At 43.7% G+C, this 19,275-nt stretch overlaps 1 protein-coding gene across 6 annotated transcripts in view; it reads right to left on the bottom strand.

Annotated features, from left to right (window-relative positions):
- Positions 1-243: 243 nt before the first annotated feature.
- Positions 244-19,275, bottom strand: part of TSPAN9 (tetraspanin 9) — a 419,005-nt gene continuing 399,973 nt past the window's right edge. For all 6 annotated transcript variants that reach the window (XM_053256310.1, XM_053256312.1, XM_053256314.1 and 3 more), the window contains 4 exons: positions 18,030-18,131; positions 16,513-16,650; positions 11,675-11,758; positions 244-7,230 (listed from right to left, as the gene is read on the bottom strand). In XM_053256310.1, coding sequence (XP_053112285.1) covers positions 7,159-7,230; positions 11,675-11,758; positions 16,513-16,650; positions 18,030-18,131 — 396 coding nt within the window. In that variant the 3' untranslated portion in view covers positions 244-7,158. The remainder of the gene's footprint in view (positions 7,231-11,674; positions 11,759-16,512; positions 16,651-18,029; positions 18,132-19,275) is intronic.

The following is a 19,275-nucleotide window of genomic DNA, read 5'->3' as shown; positions in this document are numbered from 1 at the left end:
AGTTGCTCCTGTGCAGAAGTATCAGAGACTCCCATTGCCTGTGGCACAGGCTGGTCACCCATTGTCTACAACTGGTAATATATACCATAAAAATCTGAGTGTAAAAAGGAAAGGAGCATGTCTGCAAAACTCTTAACATTGCTAAAAAAATTTTTTTAACCAACCTTCATACAGCTTAACTAGGCTTCAGTGGTATGTATCTATTTTCTATAAATACAAAGCAACATTTATATATGCTTAAAATATTTTTACTCAGTATCGATTTTATTTAAAAACATGCTAAAAATGTGTAGTTAAATAACCAAAGCAATGTTTGTTTCCTTTTTTGGGGGGAAATGCACAGACAGCCACCCACCCACCAAATGCAAGCAAATAATAATAATAATAATAATAATAATAATAATGTTTAAAACAAGATCAATATCCCTTTTACCAGTTATAGGACTGTTAGTTTCTGTTAAGATCTATACCAGTGACTACAATTTAATGATTTCCCCCCATTAATAGCTGGTTTTTCTTACCTTAAGAAATATATTGCCTTGTTGTTTGTGCACCTCTCTGCCTCACTGACATGGAGCACAATCCCATCTTTCAATGTGCTTAATGCTGAAGTTATTTTCCCTCCCGTTTCCTTTATGGGCTAGAAACATAGCATTGCATATGGCTGTTTTTCCCCATTGGGAAACCTGTATGCTCCTCCCATATGTAGATCCTGGCTTCCTGCTCATCCCCAAGGCCAGGAGCGCAGGAGGATGCATTGTGCTCCGTCTTTGCTTTGAAACAACTGTGCTAACAAATGGATGTCCTTTATTTCATTCTCCTTGATTGGCAGCATAGTCTGGATTTGGTGGTTACTATTTAATACTTTGCTCAAAATGCTGAAATGGTTTAAGAACTATCTATGAGCTCTGCAGTCATAAAACATAATTCAGCACTCTCTACAAAAATAAGGTTTAAGAGAAGGCAAAATGGCCTGCTACTGGATCCTAAGGCCTAGTTCTTACTGAGGCGGTAAAGCTGCATTAGGGCTGTGTCACTGCAAACTGCAAGTGGGGCTTGCTGCAACTGAATGCTCCTCCATACATAAGAACTCCCTCTACATGGAAAACCAGCATGTCTGAGGAAGGGGCAGTCTTGAACCCTTCTCCCTGACATTTTGTTTACTCCGTAAAGGGATGTTTTGAAATGGATAAACATGCAGAGACACAAGGCCTTACCTGCGCTTTGAAATGAAAGCGCCCACCCAGATTTACTATTTCAGTGAAGCCTTTGACTCACTGCATCAGCAACTAAATGTTTTAGGAGGGATGTGCAGTGCCACAAGCCATGGCATTATCCAGGTGTTGCAAGCAGAGAGTCTGGAGCAAACCATTAGGATCAGGCTACAGAGGAGCTCCACACTTTACATAATGATCGAGTTTGCCATGAGTGTACCAGTAAAGTGACTATGGCTTCTTGACACATTTTGATAGCTGTTGTTAACACATGCTGTGTTTGCTGCAGGAAACATGGGTGTACTGATGTTTGCTGTACAAAGTGTGGAGCTGCGGTTGGTTATCAGCATAACCAGGCTTTTTCTGCCTTCAGTTTAACATGTAGAAACATTTTTTTTTTCTTTTTTCTTTTTTACAAAAAAACCCCCATACCAACATGTTAAAATATTATGATTCAACAGGTACCACTGTGCAACTTTGAAAGGATTTTCAATGTATATTGTTACTTATTCCTCTGTGTGTGAGATAAAGAGAAAGCAGTTGGTTCACAGAAAACACTTACGTTAATTAACTCCGACAGTTATTGTGGAAAAGTTACTCCTCATTCGTTACTCAGAATCAATACGGCCAGTATGAATACCTTACTTTGGAGATAATGTAATACAAACCAATACAAACCAACTTCAACTACATCGAGGTGTAATTATTAGATTTTTTTTTAAAAAAAAACACCCTTCAAGCAAAAACAGGAGCCTTGTGTTGGGTTCCTTTCTCCTCCATAGTATGTGGTAATGGAAACATATACGGTATATTCACACTGTACATCCCCTTGTTCCCCATGGCAGCTAGTGATTTGAAATAGGGAAGGAAAATGCACAACATATTACATCATGCATTGACAATACAACACTATATAGGGAAGAGGGACTGAACACAAGGCTGCCATTTTCAATGGTAGCCTCATATTTTTTGGCACATCTAGTTCTCCCCTGGAGAAGAGCAGACACCCTAGCAATCAGGGCACATTTGAACACTCACTGTACTTCTAGAGTTGTAAGATCATGTAACTCTTATCTTGCGCTGTTGCCTTCAAGCAATAGTCCCACAACATGCTGGGCGCAGGTGCAAATTGAAAGTACTTTCTAGTAAATCAATGACAACATGCCATCTAGCCCAATTGTAGTAATTAGCCCTTGATATCTCACATACTGATATGCACTTCTGCACACAGTGCGGCCACAGCAAGTAACACTGGGAAGCACCTTTAGCTAGTGAGTGCTTTTCTCCTGGGTGTACAGAAATACAAGTTATTTTAGCATTAATTTTTCTTGTCTTCCTTTTCAATGGTGTTTAATTAATACAAGTGTTTTGTGTGTTTCTGACAAAAAGATTGGTTTAGCTTCACTGTAGAAGGGAAAACCTAAACATAAGATAAGAGGTAGAGATGTGGCATAAGATTTAAGAATCAAAAACAAAACACAAAAAGCTTTCCTTTCTCTCTTTCCCTTTTTAAAACAAAAACTTTGGACTCTCCTCTATGCATAGCAGCAAATTTGCTTAATGCCAGAAATTCTGTCTGTTCATATATTCCAACCCAGAATATACCAGACAGAATTCCTAGCAGGCATGGTCCCAATTCCCCCCCCCCAAACTATTCAGAAGTAAACCAGATGTAATCTTCTGGCAACCCAATCAAAATATTTCAAGTCTTATAAAGGAAATATGAAGGGAAAAAAGGTAATATGGCCAGTGGGAGGTCACCAATAGGGTATACCCAACAGCTATTCTGGAAAGATGTATTAAATCTCATATATAGGTCACAGTAAATGTTCACAATTCTGAGGCTGTTGTGAGGTACTACACATAGATGGCTTGTACAGCATACCAGCATATGCTGAGAACCTCCATATACAGGGCAGAGGCAGGAAGCAGAAAGGGGAAAGCAGAAAGAAGAGGTGGAACAGGAAGAGGTGGACAGCATTGGCAGTCTAAGTTACTCTCAATGACGAGAGAGAGACAGAGCAAGTCACACTCTTTCTTCTTCCTGAATTTCCTGGACTCTCAGGGCAAATTCTAAATAGGAGCCCTGCCTCCTTACAACACCAGGACATTGGGAATAAACCTCCCTGTCAATCTGTGCCAGAAATTTAGAACTTGAACAACACCGAGACTACACTAGCCACACCAGTGACATTTACTTTCAGAGGTAAGTCTCCCTCGATACCAAAATGGGGCTTTTGAATCAGATCAGAGGGGTGCTTAGAGGGTTAGTCCTGATCGGTGCCCTTCAAAATCCAGCAACCACAAGGGAATTCTAGTAATCCTTCTTACATCTGGTGAACATCAGGGATTACAGAGTTAAACTAGTGAATATTGACAGCTGCCATTAGCTGCTGCGAATACAATTAAGGAGTTTCTACATTTATATCTGTATTTTTGGTCATTCACCAGGTGGGTGAGGTTGTGAACAGTTCCTTGAGGTTCTTGAGTCTCAGAATTTTAGACATTTCCTGTAACATATATAGTAAGTGTCTGAATATGAATGAAATGGGCCTTTAAATAACACCAATTGATTTTTCTGCAATGCAGAGGATACAATATCTGTCTTTTTTTCATGGTAACTTTCGATTCAGTTGATCTAGTAAAGAGGGCAAGACCTGGTTCAATGGAGCAAGTCTGAAGCAAATCCATAAATGAATCTACAGGTATGGCTCAACCTTCATTTTCATTCATATCTTCCTTATTATGGAGCAGCAAAAGGTAAGGAACGTTCCTTGCTAAAGTGAGATCAGGTAGGGGCCACTGTTATAAGAAGCAGCAAGAGAGGTATAAGTTCAAGTTTGCATACAGGAATGTCAGCAAAAAAGGATGCAATGTGCAGTGAAATTTCAAATGACCTTCAAAAACTAAGGGCAGACCAGCACAATTGTGCAAAGATTCAGACACATTTGAAACAAGTGAGTTTCAATTATGAAATCATTGAGCAAAACACCAGATTCATCCCATTTCACAGTTTTCTTTAGGACCTGTCACAGACCTTTCCCTTACTTACCTTTAACCTCCTCTTGTTGGAATTCAGTGTTTGGAATAAGAGTAAATATTGTCAAAGAAGTCACTTTTCAGAAAAGCTGGCAATGATGCAGTTTATTTCAAGCATCCCCAAACCAGTGAGCTTAATTATGGAATGAGTATCTTAACTTGGGAGCTTTATTTGTACAGTGGGACCACTTAAGAATCAGTTGGTTTAGACCATCAACAGAATCCATTGGTAATTTTTTCTCTTGGATTGTGGAAAATTATGTTTGCTTCTTTGGGGGGGGGGGGAATCCCTGCACATAGATAACCAGCATGTCAGGACAAGTGGTTTAGCCTTGCCTCCTCCCTGACATGTTATTCCCTCCCGCCCATGTGTATGGAGTTTTGTTTTGTTTGTTGGGGAGCATGTAAGCATGCAACATCCTCACTCCTTGTCACCTGAAGTGGAACAGTCCAGTAAAATATTGACTACTTGATTCTGCTGATTGTATAAATCCTTATGAATTAGTCCCAACACCAAGACCAAGTGCTGTGTCAATAAGAGTATGTACTTGTGTGTGTTCAGTGGCACAGGTGGTTTGTTGGACTGTTTGGTGGTCATATGTACACTGATTGGACACCATCTGCACGTCTCCCACCCCGTCTATACAAGGCCAAAAAGGTGCATCATTGGACATACATTACAAAAGAGAGGCCCATACTCCTGCTGAGGGCCATTTTTTGTTTCTAAGAAAATGTGGCTGGGCTACATGAGGAACTGGCCCTTCCTTGTAAGTAATGGCACCCCCATATCCTCTGGTACCCATCTAAAAGACCTTTTTTTGCTAGCAGGGATGTTGCACATCTCAAGGACGATTTGCCTGCCTCATAGAAGTTGCTCTAGGATTCAAAGCAATGAGATTTTTCCAAGCCTTGTTGAATATAAGAAAAACAAATGGCCTGAATTACATCCCAAGGCTTTCAGTCAATTCACCAGTGATTTGGCATTGGCAAGTAAAGAGAATGCCCTGGCCAAACATATGTGGAAAGGAAGGGGAACCTTCTCCCTGGCTTTTTTCAACTAGTCTGGACACCAGAATTTGGAAGGAAGGGCCATAGCTCAGCAGTAGAGCTGCACTTACTCTGCGTGGAGAAGTTCGCAGGTTTAATCCCTGGTATCTTCGGGGAGGGACAGGAAAGGTTATTGCCTGAAACCCTGGCAAGCCGCTGCCACTCAGCGTAGACAATACTGGGCTCGATAGACCAGTCATCTGATCTGGTATAAGGCAGCTTCATATGCTCAAGGAAGGAGAGAACCTACAGCATTTAAAATACACTGGTTTAATACACTACTTCTGACAGCTGGGCGACACTTTTTCTGAATTAAAGTTGGAGGCACAGTTCTCACACGCCTCAAAGAGTAACATTTAGAATGTGTAAGGAGCAGAATTGCCTATCGTCAGAGAAGCCCGACTCCTGTGTTTCTGCACAGATCGCTGGCCTGGGCATGCTTCTTCATTAGAAGGGTGTGAGTCCAGAGCAGTGACTGATGCAAGCCTCTTTTGGGGGCATGCAATTGTGCTATGTATCTGTGATTCAGGAGTGAGCTGAAGGATGCAAGAACAGAGCAAATGAATCACGCAGACACAAGTGGACAGCCTCTGCGTGAGTGGGTAGCTCGAGCTCATAGCAGCCTTTAATTATTATTATTTTTAAATTTATTGTGGCAAGTAGCTGTTCTTTCATTAGTGGGGCCCGAAACACAGTTTGAGAATTGCTATTTTCATAGTGACAGAAGTGCTCATTGCTTCTTGTTATGGAGAATCGTAGGCCATCTTTCCTTTCAGTCTTGAGTTTTGCAGGAACAGAAAGGAAAACATTAGTATAATTGCTTTGATGCATATTAATAGAACCCTCAAAACTCTGGTTTTGCTGTAAGAACTTCAAAAATCACACAGAAGAGTTGGAAAGCTCTCTGTGTCTTGGCAAGACAGGAATTCAGAGAACCCAGGCTCTTCCACACCCGACGTGGCAGCAGCCTCAGGTTTGCTACCTTGTCAAAGAGAAGCAACCAGTCCTGGCTCTCTCATGACACACATTTTCAAATACTTGTTTGTTACATTTGTGCATTATGTTTTCAGGTGCATGTTTAAAAAGTCTTAAAAGTACACCCCAAAAGTCACTTGTGATGCAGCCCTCAAAGTCTGGTTTCCTGACACTGGTGTTCAGCTGAGAGTAGCACCGTGGCTATGATTTGCTTAACCTCTTCAACCTCCCGCTTTCTGCTTTTAAATTGCAAACTCTTAAAAAAAAAAGAAAAGGCATCCTTCAAAGATTGCACAGTGGAACTTTGAGAAAGCATGAGAAAAGAAAGGGAGGAACAGTAAAAAGATATAAATCAGGCTACTAAATTCTAGTATACACAATAAGGTACAAAAAAACAACAACAAAAAACCAATACCATCAAACTGCATCCAAGCAGCTCTAATTCATAGGACTCTCCATCCAAGTGGCTTTTCCAAGTCTCCCAATATCAAGCTGGGCATAAGCAGTTTGTTGACCTATGAGAAGAACTTCAAAAGGATTCTTTCTAGAAGTTAACACACATCAGTCTGGTTACACTCAAAGGTCTAACACAGATCAGTACAGTTTAAGGTTGTTCCTTAAATAATCTTAGGGAGTAGTTTAAACAGCAGACCTATGAATTAGTGTAGAAAACTGATTTGCTGTCAATAGGTTTCCTTTCTTCTTTGGCAAAAAATGGTGAATGAAAAGAAACAAATACGTAAGTCCAGTAACACATAGTGCTGGGTTATTTATCAGTCATGTAACATATGCTGTAGATTGATCGGTGAGATGGAAAGCTTGATTCTCTTTTTCCTTTTTAATGGCAAGAGAGAAGTGCTGATGCGGTTAACAATGCAGTGTGTTAGGCATCATATTTTTTACCAGTCCTGTGAATCTGCTGGAAGAGTGTCATGGAAAAGGCCATGCCAAGTATCTGAAAGAGAGCAAAGAAGAGTAATTTAAGATTTAATAGCATTTGTAGTGCTCTTTTGTAGTGCTCTTTTAAAAGATTCAGATAACTTCATATGCATTATCTCTGAAGTATTCACAACAGTCCTGTAAAGTGGGGCTGGTCTTATATTACCGGGGTTTGGGGTGGGCTGATACTGAACTAGGGTTACCATTGATACGTCCTTTGAAATGAAGTTCAAAGCAAATCTGTTTCCTTTGCAAATGACACAGATGAGGAATTTTGAGGGAAGAGGCTGCCCTACCTGCTATGGATGTGCACGGAGCCACAGAGCTGCGGTCCAGTGCTGGTGGGGGTGGTTCTTTAAGGGCGGGGGAGGGTGCACTTATCCCTCCCGCCACTTTCCCCCCACCGGTGCTCTGTTAAGTTGCCAAAATCCATGGGGCGTTGGCCCATTCCCCCATTGTTCACCGGAAATAAGGAAGTACTGTGAGCATGTGCGCCTGCTGCACATGCCACGTAGGCACGTTGCATGATTGACGTACGACGTGCACAGCGGGCGCAAGAGCAGGTGCATGCGCACACAGTACTTCCTTATTTCCGTCCAACAACGGGGGAAGGGGCGGCTGGGAGGTACGCTGCTGCCCCATGGATTTTGCCAACTTAACGGAGCACTGGCGGGGGAAAAGCGGCGGGAAGGGTAAGTGCACCCTCCCCCGCCCTCAAAGAGCCACCCCCACTGGCGCCGGACTCGCAGAACCACCAGTTCTTCGAACCAGTTCGGAGGCCCATAAAGGGCCTCCGGACCGGTTCCATGCACATCCCTACTACCCGCCCACACACACAGTATTTTTAACATAACCACACCACCCTGGGACAGACTAAACAGGATTTGGGGGTCCCCAAGGGGTATGGAGGACTTGGACTGTCCTGGAGGTCCATGGGAAAGACTGCCGCTGTCTAAAGACACTTAGTGAGTCTGGGCTGACGTGGGACTTGAACTCTGCTCAGAGCACTAGCTACTGTGCTGTACCACTTCCATGGGTTCTTAAGTACAGGAGGCCTCATGATGGGGATCTGAATAAAGGGCACTGCTGCATCCTGATCTCAGGCTAGGACTAGACACTAGGGCAGTGGTCTTCACTATTATTCAAGCAGGGGCCACTTGGGCAAAAACCCTTCCATGGGAGAGTCATTTCCCACTGTGCTGACCTCCACTGTGTCCGGAGTGCTGAGCAGGCCCTTTGAGAGAGGCAGAGCTCTGTGGGGGAAAGTGTTGGTAAAGGCTATACTTCCCAGCACTCCGTGCATGCCTTGCAAGATGGTACAGGGGCCCAAGGGTGCTCAGTTTCCCTTAAAGGAGCCCACTGCGCAAAGTGCAGCACTGAGCGGTGGGAATGGCCACCTCCAGAAGATGCCAGGGGGACAGTGCGGCGTCTTCAGCTTTGGCCAAAGCTTCACACAGGCCCAATAAGCAATTAGTCAAGGAACCACACTTAGGGTTGATGGGAGCCACCACTGGCTCCCGGGCCTCACAGTGAAGAACACTGCACTAGGATGCATACTCAGATATCACCAAGAGTGACGGCTGTAGGTCTAGTTCTCCCCTCTATAACATCTTGTAGATCTTCAAATAAATAAATGGACAAATCATGGCAACATACCACTTGGGGCCAAACTATGCGCTATGTTAAGTCAGGGGTATGGGCCATGGGACAGGAAATGAAGAAGGGCTCCTGCCCTCCAGGGCAGTCAGGGAGGAAGAAAGGGAAGAGTGAGTTCCCCTCTCTCCCCCTCCCCTCTAGGAGCTATTCAGGGAAAGGGAATATGGATTTTTCTTCCCCCCCTCCAGCCATGCAGGGAGGGGAATATGGATTTTATCTGGAGAGGGGACTTTAACCCTTTGCCCTGCCATTGTGCCAAGCAGAATTGGCCTTCATTCGCAGCTGCTATTGGCCTCAGGAACAAATTGGTGCCAATAGCAGCTTCCCTCCTGCAAAAAGCAGCCACTCAGGGGCTTATCTGGATTGGGATTGCAGCAGGGGCAAAGGGTTAAGTCCCCTCTCCAAGCAACACAGCCTGAATCTTGATCAGGTCCCTTTGCAATTCCTATTTGGGGGGGGGGGGGGACAAAGAAGCACACTGTAACATATAGTTTGGTTCTTAGCATTACTTGCTTGAGATTTAATGTCAGCCCAATGTGACTTAAAAAAAAAAAAGCAAACACCCAAGGAAGCATTTGAAAACAGAACAAAAACTACAACCAAAGTACCACACATTATTTTAAGAAAAAATTACGTCAACTTTTCCAAAAATGCTTATTTAAAAAATTGAATCATTTTTGAGGGTAGTGTCCAACTAGGCCATCACCAGAACACTGAAGTGACTCCTTATGAGGTGGACTCCCTTTTAAAAAAAGGTTAAAAAAGCAGCAAGTTGATTTATTTATTTTCTACATTTTATATCCCGCTCTTCCTCCAAGGAGCCCAGAGCGGTGTACTACATACTTGAGTTTCTCCTCACAACAACCCTGTGAAGTTGGTTAGGCTGAGAGAAAAGTGACTGGCCCAGAGTCACCCAGCAAGTATCATGGCTGAATAGGGATTTGAACTTGGGTCTCCCCGGTTCTAGTCCAGCACTCTAACCACTACACCATGCTGGCTCTATAATCGTACTAGTGCCACAATAATTATTTTTCATCTGACAGCAGCAGCCTTTGCCAGATGAAAAAAGGTAGCTATTCATCTCCAATATGGTATCAAGTATGAGCCAATTTAAGATTACACTATTCCTCAAAACTGTCTTTATAATTTGATGCTGTAACATGAAGAATTAGATTAAATTAAGGACTGCTCTCTAATGAGAATGATAAATCTATACTCTTGAATGTTGTAAAACTGCATGTACTTTTTATAGAATGGAACACTGAAATTTAAAGAAGGGCATTGACTGTACTAAGCCTAACAGTTTAGAGCAAAATCACAACTATACAGGAGAGAGAGACATGGATGGCCATACAAGTAATTGCTTTGCCTTTAGTTGTGTTTCCTTTTTGTTTATCAGCGAACCCAAAACATGTGTAAACTGAATCAACATCATAGTCTGACCCTTTGTTCTCTGAGCACAACAAACATAGGGCCAAACTAAATATGATAAAAGAGACCCATAAATAGGATTTCCCACTTAAAATAAAATAAATAAATTAATTAAAAGCCGTCCTGGGGTCCTGATTCAGACTGGAACTGCAGCTCTGTGGAAGGCTGAGCAACTCCTTTCCTACTTTAGCTTCCCCACTGAAATTGTTTCCCCTCCCTGAAGTTGCTACTTAATTAATTTATATCCCGTTCTTCCTCCAAGGAGCCCAGAGCGGTGGCCCAGGGGAAAGATTCACACACACTCCTCCAGTAGGGATGTGCACGGAATCGGTTCTGTGCACTCCCGAGAGGGTGGAGGGGGTTGCTTTAAGGCACGGGGAGGGTGTCCTTACCTCCCCTGCTGCATTTCCCCTGCCAGCGCTGCTGTCAATATCGCTGGCGCAGGGTGGCTGCATACCCTCTTGCTGCCCCAGTCAGTGTAATACCAGAAGTGGCCGGTGTGCAAGAGGGTATACAGCTCTTCCAAGAGGCTTTACCAGAGGGGTATACCCTCTTCCAAGAGGGGATACAGTGCAAGAGGGTATACCTCAGCAGAAGAGGGCAGCAAGAGGGTCTACAGCCACCCCGCACCAGCGATTTTGACAGCGGCGCCGGCGGGGGAAATGCAGTGGGGGAAGTAAGAACACCCTCCTCGCGTCTTAAAGCAACCCCCTCCCCACCTCCGAGCCAGCTTGAATGCTGGTCTTTCGAACCGATTCAGAGGTCTGTGAATAGACTGCCAAACCAGTTCATACACATCTCTATCATCCAGTGCTGCAATTCCAGTTTGAATTGGTGCCCCTGCCAGTGCTTTTAACTGTTTAAAAAGCCATGGGATATTCTGGTCATGGGTCTCCTGTGTCACTCCTAGTTTGGCCCACAGTCTGATTGTCTTGAGAGTTCTCTATATAGCATGCCAAGAAAAGTAGTGCCATTTTTTAAAATGCTAAAAGTTAAGGGCCCCAAACCAGCAAACAAGATCCTCGTGCAGAATAAGCCTTCCCCACGCTTAGCCAATATGGACGTGCCTCTGTATTCACACCCTCACCCACAATGCGAAGCTCATTTGGACTCTACTGAACTGGCTAGATGCATGTTTTAATAACACATCTCAAAAATTGCTATGAATACGTGGCCAAAGAACCAGTTCCTCTCATTTGAAAACATATACACCAGTTTAAAAAACATATACACCAAGTTGGTCGAAGGAGAAATAGCATTTTGTCTCAGATATAGATATAGATATAGATATAGATATAGATATAGATATAGATATAGACACACACACACACACACACACACTGCTCTAACAGTACTCTTCAGGATACACCTACCTGCATTATGAGGATACACATCCCAACTGAGCCAAGAATATGCTTATTGTCATCAAACCATGTCTTGACTTTTTCATAACATCCCTGGGGGGAAAAGAAAACCATTTTGATAGGAGAAACACTGCAAACATGGTAGGAATCTCAGGTTACATTAATATGACATATGAAAAAAAGAACAGGTTTTGCCGTTTAACACAGACGTTTTCCTGATGAATTATGATATTGATCCATCCTGGCTTCTCATTCTCAAAAAAGGCACACCAAATGGTGCAAAGGAAATGTGCAGGCAATGGCACCATTTTTCTGACAGGGTGGGCAGTTTCTGCCATTTGCTGCCTCCCAATTTGCCCCCACAAGCATCCACCAGACTGCACATAAATGGTTATATCCAATGGTGATCTTACTAAAGTGGATCAACTCTTTGGGAGTTGACACAAGAGCAAAGTCGGCATTCTACTGTTCCACAAGAGCTTTTATTGATAATTTAATACCTTGTGTGAGAGAACAGGGAGAGAGAAAGGTTTGGGGCTGGTTTGGACAGCAGAACAGAATGAGATTATCTGTTAAGGGAGCCTTCTTTGGAGCTTACTTTTAAAATAGTTTTAAACTATATGAGTTTAATTTCTGCTGTCTTACTAGTAGGGATGTGCATGGTCCGGACTGGTCCGGACTGGCACCGACGGGGGGGTCTACCTTTCAAGGGCGGGGGGGTAGAACTTACCCCTCCCGCCGCTCTTCCCCCTCCGGCACTGTAGTTTCAAGCGAAGTTTTTGGGGCGGCAGCGTTCCTCGCTGCCGCCCCTGCCCCCGTCATCGCCTGGAAGTCTCCGTAATAGCAGCATGCATGTGCACGTGGCGGCACGCGTGCGCCACCTACGTCACACGCAGCGTTCGTGTGACGTAGGCGGGGCGTGCACGGCGGCGACAGGCGTGCGCATGCCGCCACGTGCACATGCGTGTTGCTATTATGGAGACTTCCAGGCAACGACGGGGGCAGGGGCGGCAGCGAGGAACGCTGCCGCCCCAAAAACTTTACTTGAAACTACAGCGCCGGAGGGGGAAGAGCGGCGGGAGGGGTACATTCTACCCCCCCGCCCTTAAAGGTAGACCCCCCCTCGGTGCCGGACCACCAGACCGGTCCGGCTCTGAACCGGTTCGGAGGCCTCCAACATGGCCTCCGGACCGGTTCGTGCACAACCCTACTTACTAGGGCACATAGTAATGTGGGTTAGAGAGTCAGAGAGAGATGGTCCTGGAGGTACTGTGTGGGGGTGGCATGTCCGCTGATAGGGTTTGGAACAGAAAGAGCTGAGGTGTTCAGGGGCATAGCTATCATTGAACAAAGGGTGGGGGGGACCAATGTCCCTGGAACTGGCCAGTTGAGTGACAGCTTGACAGCTGGCACATCACTCTTCCTCTCCTGCTTCTCTGAAAAAGGAAGAGGAGGCAGAGGCTCACTTTTTGTCCCAGGGCCCACTCTAACCTTGCTACACCCTTGGTGTTGTTATAGTCTGGACAAGGCAAGTAAGAGGAAGTGGGGTTAGACAACTGCACAACTTCCCACTTCCTGAATCTTCCTCTAGTCTTGATCCTTGTTGGCATATCAGTAACCAGTTGGGTATCCTGATGCTGCTATTGAATGCCAGGTTGATAAACAGTAAAATATTTTCCATCCAAGAGGATTCTGGAAGACCACATTGACCTAGGGATGTTTTTTTCAATACTCCATCCATGCAGCACATCACTCATGATAAGGACATGTGTGCTCCTTGTATGAATGCATCCTTTTCCCTATTGGCACGCAGGGGCAAGTCTTCCTAATTGGTTGGGGCACCAATGTCTTTATCGCATACGGTGAGTTAGGCAGATGGCTATGATCTGAATCTTCCTCTGGCGTGTATCACAGAGACCAGACTGGACAAAGAAAGAAAGGTTAATCTCTCTCAGTTACAGATTGCTCAGTACAGTATCAAAACTGGCTCAATGGAGAATAGGTGGAATTACCATGATCGCCTCTGTTTCTTGCTTATTCTGTTTTTTCATGTTTTGTGTTATTTTAATTGCCTATTTGATTTTTGCTTGCTTTGGATACCATTTGAGGATGAAGATTTGTAGAAATGTGCGATATGAATGAAACAATAATTATTAAGATGATGGGTTTATGGTCTTTTGTCTTGACACAGATTGTGCTGAAGCGACAGCTGTGCATAGAAGATAGTAATTTTTCACAAACTTGAAAGGCATATGATAAAGCCATGCCTGCCACCAGTACATTCATTTTCCCAACACACAGACAAAGTATAATGTTCATTTTCTGACCTGCTATGATCCCTGGTCAAATGGAATTTGCAGATATTTTTAAGCACCACAAAAATAGCATAATTGGTGCTGTACGGAACCTTGATATGACACCATCCTCTGCCAGAAGCAGAAGCAAAAGAAAGAGGACAATAAATTTGCACTGAGGATGGGTTAGAAGTTCAACTGATCGTGAAATACACAGACAAAGCACAGGTATTTCATTAAATTTGCTTAGAACATGGATCCTATCTGAATTTGCTCTGGGGATCTCATATTAGTATTCATTACTAGGGATGTGAGGACCAGTCCGGAGGTTCGGGATCGAACTGAACCCCACCCTGGTTCCGTCTGGACCAGAACCGAACCTCCGGACAAGTCCGCGAATTTTTTTGAATTATTTTTAATTAATAAATGAAAAATCCCTCTAGCCTCTTCGAGGGGCTTCCTGTAGCTGGGGGGGGGGGGGGGTCCATGAAAGTTCCCTCTCCCCCCGCCAACCTCTTAAATCACCACCGCGGCCCGGGAAAATATTTCATTTCAGCCCGTTCGGGCCTCCATAAGTACACGCAGTGGTCATTTTGGCCGCCGCACATGCGTTAGTGGCCTCTGTGAGGCCTGGCATGACCCAGGGCCTTGCAGAGGTCATTTGCGCATGTGTGGCGGCGGACAAAATGACCACCGCATGCACTTTTACAAGAGGCCCGAACGGGCTGAAATGAAGCATTTTTCCGGGCTGCGGCAGTGATTTAAGAGGCTGGCGGGAAGAGGGGGAACATTCGCAGACCGGACTTGACTGGGGGTGGGGTTTGATGGGGGCCAGACTGAACTTGGCTGGTCAGGTTTGAGTCCAGTTTGGACTCAAACTGAACCGGGCCAGCTGGTTCCGTTCACACCCCTATTTGTTACATTTACATTTTGTTTTCTTCTGTAATAAAACTGAAGCTAGTACAGAATGCAGCAGACAAGTTGGTCTCCAGGGTTGTCTGAAGAACTACACTGGTTGCCAATAAGTTTCCAGACGAAATACAAAGTGCTGGTTAAGTACCTATAAAGCCCTAAATGGCTTGGGTCAGAGGTATTTGAGAGAATGACTTCTTTTTCATCAACCCCACCACCTATCCAGATCATCCGAGCTGTCGGTGACGGACCAGGAGAGGGATCTTGGGGTTGTGGTGGACAGCTCGTTGAAAGTGTCGACTCAGTTGCGGCAGCTGTGAAAAAGGCAAATTCCATGCTAGGGATCATTAGAAAGGGGATTGAAAATAAAATGGCTAACATTATAATGCCCTTATACAAAACTATGGTGCGACCGGACTTGGGAGTACTGCGTACAATTCTGGTCACCACATCTTAAAAAGGACATTGTTGAACTGGAGAAGGTACAGAAGAGGGCAACCAAGATGATCAGGGGCCTAGAGCACCTTTCTTATGAGGCAAGACTACAACACCTGGGTCTTTTTAGTTTAGAAAAAAGACGACTGCAGGGAGACATGATAGAGGTCTATAAAATCATGCATGGGGTGGAGAAAGTGGAGAGAGAGAAATTCTTTTCCCTCTCACACAACACAAGAACTAGGGGTCACTCCATGAAATTGATTGCCAGGAGGTCTAGGACCAACAAACGGAAGTACTTTTTCACACAACGCGTGATCCACTTGTGGAACTCTCTGCCACAGGATGTGGTGACAGCCAACAGCCTGGATGGCTTTAAGAGGGGTTTGGATGACTTCATGGAGGAGAGGTCTATCAATGGCTACTAGTCGGAGGGCTGTGGGCCACCTCCAGCCTCAAAGGCAGGATGCCTCTGAGTACCAGTTGCAGGGGAGTAATGGCAGGAGAGAAGGCACGCCCTCAACTCCTGTCTGTGGCTTCCAGCGGCATCTGGTGGGCCACTGTGCGAAACAGGATGCTGGACTAGATGGGCCTTGGGCCTGATCCAGCAGGGCTGTTCTTATGTTCTTATCTGGGGAGGTCTGGTTGCAGTTGCCACTGGCTCAGTTGGTGGCGACTTGAAATTGGGCCTTTTCTTGAGTTGCCCTGGGACTCTGGAATGTGCTTCCTAATGAAATTAGAGTTTCCTCTTCTCTGAATGTTTTTAAGAAGGGCCTGAAAACGTACCTGTTTATCCAGGCTTTTAGTTTATAGTTTTAAAGCTTCAGGTTTTAGAGTTTTTATTTGTTTAGATTATTTTAATCATATAATTGTTTTAATGGTTGTTTTTAGATTGTGAACCGCCCAGGGACTTTATTGTATGGGGCGGTAAAGAAATGTACTTACTAAATAAATAAATAATGGCACTCAGGGCAGTGTACATAGAGTTTCCTGGCCATCTCCCATCCAGGCACTGATCAGATGCAGACCTGCTTAGCTTCAGCAAGGTTGCTGCTTCCATCGGTCATGCTTAGGGGTTAACTGGTGAGTGAAAAATGAAGTATTAAATAGTATTTTCCCTTAATAAATAAGAAAAGAAGTGTAATTACAATCATTTCATGGATGAGACTAAAGACTAAATTGAGGTTACATAAATACTGTCATTACCGTATTCCACACTGAACTTGTGTTGGTGACATTTCGACCACAATCTTGAGAATTTTCCTTACAGCATCTGTCGGGGACAGTGTATTCACCCAGTACAGGGTACCAGTCTCTGTAATCAGTAACCCCACAACAGTTCATCTATGAGACAAGGACAAAAAGAAACTTTATACAGGCTAGAACTTCAAGTGTTCTTGCTGTTAAGCCAGATATATCAAGATCACCACATTATCGGTGATTCAGGATATCCATTTCAAACATGGCTGTGTTATTACAAACTGTAGACACTTAGGAGCCTGAGTCCAACTGATAATCACAAGGGTCCTGAAAATGTCACCACCGCAGGTTAAAAAACCCCAAATCTTAAACTGGGGGCAGGGGAAAAAAATTACTTGTTTGTTGCCATCGCTATATTAATAGCCCTACCAACTATTGCCCCAAACATATGTCATGTTCAGGCACATACCAGGCGCTAACACAGTTGGTTCTTGTATCGTTTGATAGTTCAGAAACCACACAATGCCCCAAACAGGCACCCATAGTCAGTAAATAGCTCTCCTCAGCATTTGCCAGTCAATTTACTAAGACTTCACAATAATGTGGAATCCTTCAGTATAAATGAAGGAAGGAAGGAACAAACAAATGAACACGGACCCTCCTTATTTGAAGTAGGGCTTTAAACTGGGCTGCTCCATGCACATCTGGCTTCCATTTCCCAACCTGTGGTCTGAAATCCCCAACCTCAAGTCCCCAGTCTCCAGAGCCTTTCTCGCTGAATAATACAATATTTTCTTTCATTTAATTTCACAAGGATGCGTTTCTTCTGTAAAATGAAGGCAATGGAGGCAGGGACTCTGGCTTCACTTTACTCCTTGACCTTTTAGTAAATATTGAGTGCCTTTCCTCTCAACAACATTGAGTAATCACAACTGACCCACAAACACCTTGAGTTAGATACAGGTTACTAACGTTTAACTGTCCCTGTTCCTATGCTTTTAGCAAGAAGAAATGTTGACAGTCTTTTGACATGGAGACAGTAAACATGTGAAGCTTTTCTTATTACTTCCATTCCCAAGTAAAGAAAAGCTTCTTCTGCAACATTGCTGTATGTTCATTGCTTTTCAAAGGCACAGGAGCAAGGCCCATTAAAAAGGTGTCACTTCTAGATGAGATACGGTCAGAGGATTACTTCTAGGAAAAGCTGAGCATTTGAAGCATGAGATATAGAAGATTATATTTATTTGAATTCTAGAGCTGTAGCATCTGTTTTTTCTTCTTTTCCGTATCAATTTCATGTGGTGGAAATCCTCTTAGCTTATCTCTTAACATCACTTGACATTGTAAGAGTACCTTTCTGTTCTGAGCATGTTGGAGGACATTATAAATGACACAAGCCAATGTACAAATTACTGTACTACAGGAGGATCATACTGGCAAGTACAAATAAACCAAAACCATTATTAACAGTACAGGAGGAAAGAAAGTCTCACTTTACAGAGGAAATACACCATTGTCTTTACCTCTGCCTGAATGATATTCCAAGCATTCTTGAGTCCAACATTATTTTCTGTGTTATAAAGCTTGAGACCTTCTTTCAAATCTTGTCTTGCACTTTCATTAATCTGTTTAGATGAAAGCATATGCAACATCACAATATGTTACAATTAATCACCCCTATTTTATAAATACTGCCCTTTGATACTTATTTGGTTGGACATTGTAGATGTGTGGGAAAGCAAAGGGAACCGAATCGCTTTTGCATGTCAACTTCAGTTCAGTTTTGCAAGTTGAGAGACATCAGCAGAAACCCAAATGCCTACCACATACTGGCAATTCTGAATTAAAAGATCTATTCAAAAGTCTTTTCCAGTACATGTGAAGAGCAGATTGAATGGAAAGGAGATCCAGTGCCTTCTTATGATCACATATGAAGGTGGTTATGCAATTATCACAACTGTATTCACAGGTGCCATGTTCAAGAAAACAAATCATGCAATATTTATTTCAGTATAGAGAATATTTAATCTTTTTGAGTGTTTCGAGCTTGAACACACCCTCTAAATAAAGCGGCCAGTTTTGAGCTCAGAACAAACCCTATTTCAATCAAAATGTTTCAACGTTTCAAGCACCATTTTAGAAGCCTGTTTTTCCCCTTGCTGATTGGTTTTCTGGCACTGCCTTCCGATTGGCTTGTGATCTCCTTACTCCTTGGTTGGCTAGTTATCATACAAATCAATTGTTATTATGGGCAACTGAGCCCCCATTGGCCAGGGGAAGGGAGAAACACTTTTGGAGGGAATTTCAAAATGTACTCAAAGTGACTGGGAGGCAGAGAGAGCCCTTATAGTGTGCCTCTCTTGAAGAGGATACATCAGGAGAGGTGGAAGAAAGCTTTGATTTTGTGGTTTTCTTTTCTCAACATTGAGTATAATCTGTGCTCTTGCTGCTATAACTATCTAGTTTTGCTGGATCTCAGATTGACAAAGGCAGAACTTGAGTGCCTGCCTGCATTGAGCTGTGGTTTGTCTTGTTTGTGAGATAGTGTTATGGCAAGAAATGGGCAGTGGCAGTTCTCTCTCTTTCCCTCTCTGTAATATTTATTGGTGATGAGCCTTGAGCCAAACTTGTGCTGTACTCACTGGTCTGCACTGCAAGGTGTACTCAGTCAAAATGTGGCTGAAGTTGCTCTAGTTGAGCTTATGGCTATGCTTGCTACTAAGGGTGCTGCTGTGACAGCTGTTGCAATGCTACTAAGTAAGGAGTCAA

This window comes from Hemicordylus capensis, chromosome 5 (assembly GCF_027244095.1).
Source record: "Hemicordylus capensis ecotype Gifberg chromosome 5, rHemCap1.1.pri, whole genome shotgun sequence".
Classification (NCBI taxonomy): domain Eukaryota; kingdom Metazoa; phylum Chordata; class Lepidosauria; order Squamata; family Cordylidae; genus Hemicordylus; species Hemicordylus capensis.
This window is presented reverse-complemented; position numbering and strand designations above follow the sequence as displayed.